General features: G+C 39.1%; 1 protein-coding gene across 1 annotated transcript; it reads right to left on the reverse strand.

The window, feature by feature from the left end:
* Positions 1-1,462: 1,462 nt before the first annotated feature.
* LOC138094441 (endogenous retrovirus group K member 113 Gag polyprotein-like) lies at positions 1,463-4,521 on the reverse strand. The gene is given in 3 exon segments (XM_068990521.1): positions 1,463-1,641; positions 3,247-3,355; positions 3,484-4,521. Coding segments are annotated over 3 exon segments (1,326 nt in total).
* Positions 4,522-10,436: the final 5,915 nt, after the last annotated feature.

The following is a 10,436-nucleotide window of genomic DNA, read 5'->3' on the forward strand; positions in this document are numbered from 1 at the left end:
CTACTCCAGCTTTCTTTTGCTTCCCATTTGCATGGATTTTCCATCCTCTCACTTTAAGTCTATATGTGTCTTGAGGTCTAAAGAGGGTTTCTTGTAGACAGCATATATATGGGTCTTATTTTTGTATCCATTCAGCCAGTCTGTATCTTTAGGTTGGAGCCTTTAATCCATTTATACTTAAAGTAATTATTGATATATATATTCTTATTGCCATTTTCTTAGTTGTTTGGGGTTGATTTTGTAAATCTTTTTTCTTCTGCTGTATTTCTTGATTATATAAGTCCCTTTAACATTTGTTGTAAAGCTGGTTTGATGGTACTGAATTCTCTTAACTTATACTTGTCTGAAAAGCTTTTGATTTCTCTGTCAGTTTTGAATGAGATCCTTGTTGGGTACAGTAATATATGGTTATAGATTTTTCCCTTTCAGTACTTTAAATATATCCTGCCATTCCCTTCTGGCCTGCAGAGTTTCTGCTGAAAGATCAGCTGTTAAGTGTATGGGGTTTCCCTTGTATGTTACTTGTTGCTTCATCCTTGCTGCTTTTAAGTTTGTGTGTGTATGTGTGTTTAGTCTTAGTTTGATTAGGAGGTGTCTTGGTGTGTTTCTTCTTGGGTTTATCTTGTATAAACTCTTGCGCCTCTTGGCACAAGAGAGGACTCTTTGTGCCTCTTGGATTTGATTGACTATTTCCTTTTCCATGTTGGGAAAATTTTCAACTATAATCTCTTCAAAAATTTTCTCATACATTTTCTTTTTCTCTTCTTTTTCTGGGACCTCTATAATTCAAATGTTGGTGCATTTGATATTGTCCCAGAGGTCTCTGGGACTGTCCTTAGCCTTTTCATTCTTTTTACTTTATTTTGCTCTTTAGAAGTTATTTCCACCATTTATCTTCCAGCTTACTGATTCATTCTTCTGCTTCAGATATTTTGCTATTGATTTCTTTTACAGTATTTAATTTCAGTAATTGTGTTGTTTATCTCTGCATGTTTATTCTTTAATTCTTCTAGGTCTTTGTTAATTGATTCTTGCATTTTCTCCATTTTGCTTTCAAGGTTTTTTATCATCTTTACTATCATTATTCTGAATTCTTTTTCAGGTAGTTTGCCTATTTCCTCTTCATTTATTTGGACTTCTGTGTTTCTAGTTTATTCCTTCATTTGTGTAGTATTTATTTGCCTTTTCATTATTATTATTTTTTTTAACATACTGTGTTTGGGGTCTCCTTTTCCCAGGCTTCAAGGTTGAATTCTTTCTTCCTTTTGGTTTCTGCCCTCTAATTTTGGTCCAGTGATTTTTGTAAGCTTGTTATAGGGTGAGATTTGTGCTGAGTTTTTGCTTGTTTATTTGTTTTTCTTCTGATGGACAAGGCTGAGTGAGGTGGTAATCCTGTCTGCTGATGATTGGGTTTGTATTTTTGTTGTGTTTGTTGTTTAGTTGGGATGCCATACACAGGATGCTATTGGTGGTTGGGTGATGCCGGGTCTTGTATTACAGTGGTCTCCTTTGATTGAGTTCCCACTATTTGATACCCCCTACGGTTAGTTCCCTGGTAGTCCAGGGTCTCGGATTCAGTACTTGCCGCGGCCAGCACAAGCAAGAGTTGCACCTGCACAGGGAGAGAACGGAGCGTCCCCACTAAGAAAAATAAGAGAGAGACAAAAGATGGGGTTGAGAGGATCAGACCACAAATGGCTGATGCCTTTCTTTATTAGGCTATAGTATTTATAGGATAATGTACGTGACTTAAGACATGTACAGGATTATTTTTTAACTTCAGGATACAATCACTAGACCCCTAGACCCTTACCATTGTGTACAGAGTATAATAAGTAATCTATCTTCTATGACATGTTGCAGGACACCCTGACCCTAAGGGCTGTAAAAACTCTTCAAGGGTGGCGGGACAGGGAGCTTAGGAACAATGCCTAAGGCTCTGCATACCTGCCGAGCAGCTCCCAAGACTTAACCCTTCACGGGCAGTCCCCCGCAGCTCCCCTCTCTTTATTTTTTAAAAGCTCCGTAAGGTGTCGGTGTTGCAACATGTTTTTATGTATCAGAATTTTCATGTGTAAGAATTCTTTAACAATACTATGAATAAAACAAGGAGCCAAACAAATCACGATAAGCACAACAATCAAAACCGCGCCCACAGCAATTATGCTTCGCCACAGTGAATGCAAGCTAGGGAAGTTAGAAAATAAATTTTGTAAAAAATTGTCAACAGCATCAGCTATGTTTAGAGTAGCTTTAGGAGAATTTTCAATATTAAGAATTTCATTATGTAATTGCAATAGGTCTAGAGAAACTATAGTATTAAACCAAATTCCTTGTAGATGTTTCTTCACCTTATCCCACGGAAAGTCAGATGCATTATAAGCCTTTTTTGTAACACAAATCCATTTATAATTAGCATGACATTGAATTTTCATGCGAAAGCTAATGCTCTGAACTTGTTCTCCTAGAACTCTAACCACATCATATAAAGCTGATAATCTATCTTCTATTTTTCTATCTATATCTTCCTGTGTTCCCATTACTTTAGTAACGTTATATGACAAGGAATCTACAGTATGAGCAGCTTGAATGGATTGTGCCAGAGATACAGAAGTGGTGACAGCAGTTGCTATAAGGGTGATTAAAGATACTATACCCAGAACAATCAGGCTCACACTTCTTTTAGTGCGGTTAAGAGCCGTGTTAATGCATTGTAGCAATTCTAAAGCAGTCTCGTCATACCAAGCTTCAGTTATTTCAACTGGTAACATTACAAAAGCAGGTTGTTTTACTATTATAACTTGTTCTCCTTTTGCAACACCTCTTGTGCAATTAGTAAGTATGCAATTAGAACAATTTAAATGATAAATATTCAATGACAATGTTATTTCCACATGGCCTTGTATCAACATAAATGGGTAAGGGACACAAGCTCGGGGATATAAAAACCCCGTAGCTCCTACATTACCATATTTGCTCCCACTGATATTGGGTTGTAAATATAGACTATTGCCATGACCAAAAGCAGCCAAAAGTTTCCACAGTTCTGTTTGATATATATGAGCAGTGTTTACAGAGAGAATGGGTGGATGCTGTCCTCGATATTCAGGAAAATCAGGTTTTCCCCAGGTGCCCAATCCCATAAAAAGGTGGTATTGGCATTGTTGATGTTATACACCGACGCAACCCGGGCTCGACATAAAGTCCAAGGAGTGTCTATTCCTATGCAGATGCTTAGATGTTTGCCACAAAACGGAATGTCGAGAGGTCCAGTTCCATCACGGTGTGATCTTTTTCCGGTTTTTTCATCAATGCCAGAAATAGTCACTCGAGGATAGGATATATCAGCTGACACCTGTATACATGAGGATGTTGTAATTGATAAGAAAAGCACATAGGATATTGCGTAGTAAGACCATAAAAGGAGATATTGGCTTGCTGAGGGGAAATATGAGTGTCTGATTTTTCTCCTAAAAGACTTGCGTCGTTGACATAGACAGGTACTATTTCTTTATCCCAGCCTAATGATTGAATCATAGGCGGGTCTCCCCCCGAAAGACAAGCTCTAGCTATTTGTTTCTAATCATTTGGGGGTAGATTTTGAGTACCCAAATTTTTTATCATAGCAACAGTGAATGGAGCGGTAGGACCATATTGTGAGCAAGCAATCTTTAACTCTTTCAATTGCTTGAAAGGCAGCGCTTCATAGAAACGCTGGTTATTATGTTCAAAGACAGGAAAAGCAAGAGAAAAATCGGAGACAACCTCACCAAGTCGTTGTGCTTGTCTCAATGCCTTTTGTAGCGGAGACACATTTTCAGATGGCGGAGGAGGAGGCCCCGGAGGGGGATCGAGACCAGCAACAACGGAAGGAGCATAGGCAGGGGGAAGAGGTGGAGTAGAAGGAGATTTTGAGTTGTTACCAGGAAGCCCAACCCCTGAGTTCTGTAAAGCAACAGTGAGATTTTTTAAACATTCAACCAAATCATCTTTAGATGTTGATGCCCCCTTTTCTTGTGCCAAAAAACCCCAATCTTCCTGATGGTATTTAGCAGCCTCTTCGTCTAATTCCGCCTCATCTGTGGAGGAAAGTGAATCATCATTATCTGGCGGACGCGATAAGTTACAAAACGGAGGGTCACCTTCAATTCCCTCGGGAACAGCATACTTGGGCTCCGAATCAGGAACATGAAGAGGATTTTCTTCCTGTTTTAATAAATTTCCTAAACGTTTTAATTCATCATTATCAAAGTCCAGGCAATCACGAATTAGTGTCCAAAAGGATAAAGTTTCTACAGGAACCTTTTCAGGGCCATGTAAAGTATAATGAGTCCGAATTTGTTCCCCTACCTTTTTCCACGTCTCTAAACTTACTGTGCCTTCTCTGGGGAACCAAGGGCAAACTTCCTCAATAAATGAAAGAAAATTGATTAATTTAGGTTTGGAAATAGTAATTCCCCGGTGTTTTAACATTACAGATAACATATGTGCAAACAATTGACGACTATGCGTCTGTCCCATATTTATACTCTCAACTATATACCTTACTACTCCTCCTTAATTTAAATCACTTGTATACTTATATACTCACGCTTTTCAGCTTAATAAGAGTAGTGGCGAGGAAAACTGTCGAACTGCCCCACGTTGGGCGCCACCTGCCGCGGCCAGCACAAGCAAGAGTTGCACCTGCACAGGGAGAGAACGGAGCGTCCCCACTAAGAAAAATAAGAGAGAGACAAAAGATGGGGTTGAGAGGATCAGACCACAAATGGCTGATGCCTTTCTTTATTAGGCTATAGTATTTATAGGATAATGTACGTGACTTAAGACATGTACAGGATTATTTTTTAACTTCAGGATACAATCACTAGACCCCTAGACCCTTACCATTGTGTACAGAGTATAATAAGTAATCTATCTTCTATGACATGTTGCAGGACACCCTGACCCTAAGGGCTGTAAAAACTCTTCAAGGGTGGCGGGACAGGGAGCTTAGGAACAATGCCTAAGGCTCTGCATACCTGCCGAGCAGCTCCCAAGACTTAACCCTTCACGGGCAGTCCCCCGCAAGTACTCCCACTCCAAAGGACCAGGGCTTGATCTCAGCCTGGGCGCACCTGTCAGCGGTATCTTATTCCGCTTTACCAGTGCCACCTCTAGCTCCTCCACCATCTCTCTTTGCCTCACTTTTCTCTGAAGTGGTAAAAGTAGGTTCGAGTAGTACCTGGTTGTTGGTTAAAAGCATTGGTTGAGGATTCAGTGAGGTTATCCACACAAAGCTCTTAAGACAGTTTTTCTAAACAGCAAGGACTCCAAACTGCTAGTTCTTTTGAATAGTATCTGTATAATCTTTGAGGCTCACTCTTTCTCTGGGATCAACAAATGTATTCTGAACTGACAGTTATAGCCCTTTTTCCCAATGCCATACTTAGTCCATCCAGTATTTAGGACTGACTGTATGAACTCAGCTATCCCTCCCCCTTTCTCAGCTTACTCAGTTGAAAACATAAACAAAGTTTCTGCCTCACTTCAACTTTGCAGTACTACTTATTAAAAAGAATATTAGATTCAAGTTGTAATAGCTAATTTTTTTGATCATTTACCATGAGTCTGGCAGGCTTCTCAAGTGGCTCAGTGGTAAAGAAACTGCCTATCAAAGCAGGAGATGTAGCTCAACCCCCGGGTTGGGAAGATCCTCTGGAGAAGGAAATGGCAACCCACTCTAGTAGTCTTGCCTGGAAAATTCCATAGACAGAGGAGCCAAGTGGGCTACAGCCTATGGGGTTGCAAAAAAGTAGGACACAACTTAGCAACCAAACAACAGCAGCAAAACATGAGTCTGGCATCATGGCTGAATTTTTAGTGATAATTTTTTAGATTGTGATAAAATAAACATAACATGAAATGTATTATCTTAACCACTTAGAAGTGTGCAGTTTAGTAGTGTTAAATACATTCATTTTGTTGTACAGTCAGTCTCTAGGGCTCATTAATTTTGCAAACCTCAGATTCCATTTCCATTAAACAATAGCTTCCCATTCCTTGATCCTCTGAATCCCTGGCAACCAACCATTTACTTCTGTCTTTATAATTTTGTCTATTCTATGAACTTCATATAAATAGAATTACAGTATTCATCTTTTTGTCACTGGCCTATTTAACTTCACATAATATCCTCAGATTTGATCAGTGTTGTAGCACGTGTCAGTCTCAGAGTTTTCTTCCTTTCTAAGGCTAAATAACCGTCCTTTGTAAATAGATACCACAATTGTGTTTATCTATTCATCCATAGGGTTTAAAAAAATTCAGACACAATTGAGCAACTGAGTACACATGCATGCACTAATTCATACATGAACAGTTTGGCTGCTTCTGTTAATACCTTTTGGCACTTGTGAGAAATGCTGCTATGAACATGACATAAATTTATCTCTTCTAGACTTTGATTTTAGTTCTTTGGGGTTATGCCCAAAAGTGGAATTGCTCAGTTATATGGCAATTGTATTTTATATATTTTAAAGAATGATCAAGGACTGAAATCTGAAGATTTCATATTTCTCTCTCCCCCACTTCCAATGGACATTAATAATAGTAGTAAATCATTGGGAAAAAATCATAAAGAAATATTTACATAAGAAGTGAGTTTATAAATAGAAACTGATAACAACAAATATTTTTAAAGACTTTACATCAAATATGTTGTCTACCCCCTGGAGACTTTCTTGGCAATAAAACCATGGGCTAAATAGATTGTAAGTATGAGGCAGTATAGCAAATTCTATCTTCTTACAAACTAATCATGGGCAGGGTGGCAATTCTACACCACAGAGATGCCAATGTTGATAAATTTATTTTTTTTAATCTGGTATTCCTGTCTGTTCTTGATTCCAAGGAACCAAGACTTTTGTATTGCTCCTCTTTGAACATCTATACTATGAAAACTTGAACAGAAATGATAAAATTTTAAGTTTTATGAGGAGATGTTTTTGTTTGAATTGAGATTGAGGATATTCCTTGGAGAAAATTCCACCAGTTTTCAGGGAGCAACTCTGTAGCCCGTCAGCACAGGAAGGGAAGTGCAATGGTGAGTGAGACGGGGCTGGTGTGTGAACCTGTCTTCCAGATTTTACAATCACAATAGCCTCAAGTCTGACTGTCTAAGGCTGTGGTAATAGATGTCGTACACAAGGAATTCCGAGTCTTTCTAGAGCCTGTTAGTCTCATTTTTCTCACAAATCTATATTTACTAACTCACAGCCTTTGTGATTGGCCAGAAATTTTTAAGTGGCTCTGATGCTTTCTCTCTGGCAACTTTGAGAAAGTTAATTAACTTCTTTTTGCCTCAGTTTCCTTTCAGTACAATATCTTCTATTTTTTATCTACTATTAATTCAAAATGGAAAAAACTTACAGTTTTATCATTTCCGTTGAAGTTTTTAGAGTATAGGTATTTAGAGGAAAAAACACACAAAGTTTCTTTTCCTGTGTTATTTAGGTACTGAACAGGAAAACCAGATTTTTAAATTAAATTTGTCAGTATTACGTCCTCAGTTCAGTTCAGTTCAATCACTCAGTCGTGTCCGACTCTTTGTGACCCCATGAATCGCAGCACGCCAGGCCTCCCTGTCCAGCATCAACTCCCAGAGTTCAATCAGACTTGCGTCCATCGAGTCGGTGATGCCATCCAGCCATCTCATCCTCTGTCGTCCCCTTCTTCTCCTGCCCCCAATCCCTCCAGGCATCAAAGTATTTTCCAATGAGTCAACTCTTTGCATGAGGTGGCCAAAGTACTGGAGTTTCAGCTTTAGCATCATTCCTTCCAAAGAAATCCCAAGGCTGATCTCCTTCAGAGTGGACTGGTTGGATCTCCTTGCAGTCCAAGGGACTCTCAAGAGTCTTCTCCAACACCACAGTTCAAAAGCATCAATTCTTCAGCGCTCAGCCTTCTTCACAGTTCAGCTCTCACATTCATACATGACCACTGGAAAAACCATAGCCTTGACTAGACGGACCTTAGTCGGCAAAGTAATGTCTCTGCTTTTGAATATGCTATCTAGGTTGGTCATAACTTTTCTTCCAAGGAGTAAGCGTCTTTTAATTTCATGGCTGCAGTCACCATCTGCAGTGATTTTGGAGCCCAAAAAAATAAAGTCTGTCACTGTTTCCACTGTTTCCCCATCTATTTCCCATGAAGTGATGGGACCGGATGCCATGATCTTTGTTTTCTGAATGTTGAGCTTTAAGCCAACTTTTTCACTCTCCTCTTTCACTTTCATCAAGAGGCTTTTTAGCTCCTCTTCACTTTCTGCCATAAGGATGGTGTCATCTGCATATCTGAGGTTGTTGATATTTCTGCCGGCAATCTTGATTCCAGCTTGTGCTTCTTCCAGTCCAGCATTTCTCATGATGTACTCTGCATAGAAGTTAAATAAGCAGGGTGACAATATACAGCCTTGATGTACTCCTTTTCCTATTTGGAACCAGTCTGTTCCATGTCCAGTTCTAACTGTTGCTTCCTGACCTGCATACAGATTTCTCAAGAGGCAGATTAGGTGGTCTGGTATTCCCATCTCCTTCAGGATTTTCCACAGTTTATTGTGATCCACACAGTCAATGGCTTTGGGATAGTCAATAAAGCAGAAGTAGATGTTTTTCTGGAACTCTCTTGCTTTTTCCATGATCCAGCAGATGTTGGCAATTTGATCTCTGGTTCCTCTGCCTTTTCTAAAACCAGCTTGAACACTACCTTCAAATACGCTATTGGCCTTCCCAGGTGGCATAGCGGGAAAGATTCTGTCTTCCAATATAGGAGACATGAGTTCAATCCTTGGGTTGGGAAGATCCCCGGAGAAGGAAATGGCAACCCACTCCCATATTCTTTCCTGGAGAATCCCATGGACAGAGAAGCCTGGTGAGCTACAGTCAGTGGAACTGCAAAGAGTCAGACACAGCTAAGGAACTGAGTGAAGTGCATCATGCTCTTCCGGAATATGTACAGGAAAATGGACCAGCATAATCCAGAATCCTTTAGCTGATTTTTCAGCATGGGATCTTTACTCATAAACTTTACCTAATCCCAATTCATTCCTTCCCTTAAAAGATCTGCCTTCCATCACTGGAGCCCAAACCCCAAACTCTACAAATATTTTCCTTTAAACTTTCCACTCTAAAACATGATTCAGGTACTATCTATTTGTTATTCTTCCTATATGTGGTTGAGTCTGATTAACATCATTTGGTCACCATTTTTCCTGGTGGTCTTTTGAGGAGCTGAGAATGGAAATAAGAAAGCCATAGTGTCATTAACAATGGTGAGCTATTTATAAGCTGTTGGAAATCTAGAGTCTGTTTTTCCAGAAGAAATGCTATCCAAATAATACTCTACTGTTGTTTTTTACTATAGATAAACATCTACTGAGTCCTTCTGTCTTCTGTTTGTGTGTGCCTTTACATGTATTGCCTTTTAAAATACTTACTAAACCCTCCTCAGGTTATACTACCATATGGGAACCAGGCTCATTTTGCTTTAGGTGACTGTTCTCCTGTCTCATCATTCTACAGCCTAGTCTTCCTGCAGACACGCTTGTTATCCCTACTCCTGCTAGGTATCTTGGCAATTGCCTCCTTTCACCATTATACTGTTCCAGTGAGTTTCTCAGTGCTGATATTCTCAAATTCCTCACATTCAGTCCTACCTACCTTGGAAAAGTCCTCATGTTTATAAGAATAGTAATAGTCTTGTGATGATTGCCAAAGTTAAATTTCAAAAATGTTTAAAAATTAATTGGCATTCATATATGTATTTATATGAGTGCTATGTTGCTTCAGTCGTGTCTGACTCTTTGTGACCCTATGGACTGTAACCTGCCAGGCTCCTCTGTACATGGGTTTCTCCAGGCAAAAATACTGGAATGCGTTGCCATGCCTTCCTCCAAGGGATCTTCTTCACCCAGGGATTGAGCCTGTGTCTCTTATGTCTCCTGCATTGGCAGATGGGTTCTTTACATACTAGGGCCACCTGGGATATATATATATATATATATATATATATATATATATATATATGCATACCTGACAGTTTAAGCTCATTAATAAGGGAACCAATAGAATAAAAAACAGGAATTTTATATGATCAGTGAAGAAATGTGCTGAAATAATATGGCTAAATTAGGTGCAAATGGGATTATGTTCTACAGAGCAATAAAACTGTGATTTTGAAGTCCTCAAGTCTGACAAAAGAAAAACAAACCATTGCATCTAATCAGTTTTCTACAACTTAAATTCTATATTTCAAAGTTGTAAAGTGCCTGGATCCAAATCAATTTCGATAGCCATAGTGAAAATTCCATTTTCTGAGGGAGTCAGGTGTGTTAGATAGCACTTTGGCATAACATTAAAAGGTTGCACAATCATCTTGCTGATTTATTTCCAAGTCAA

The sequence above is a fragment of the Capricornis sumatraensis genome, chromosome 18 (assembly GCF_032405125.1).
Source record: "Capricornis sumatraensis isolate serow.1 chromosome 18, serow.2, whole genome shotgun sequence".
In the NCBI taxonomy this organism is placed as follows: Eukaryota; Metazoa; Chordata; class Mammalia; order Artiodactyla; family Bovidae; genus Capricornis; species Capricornis sumatraensis.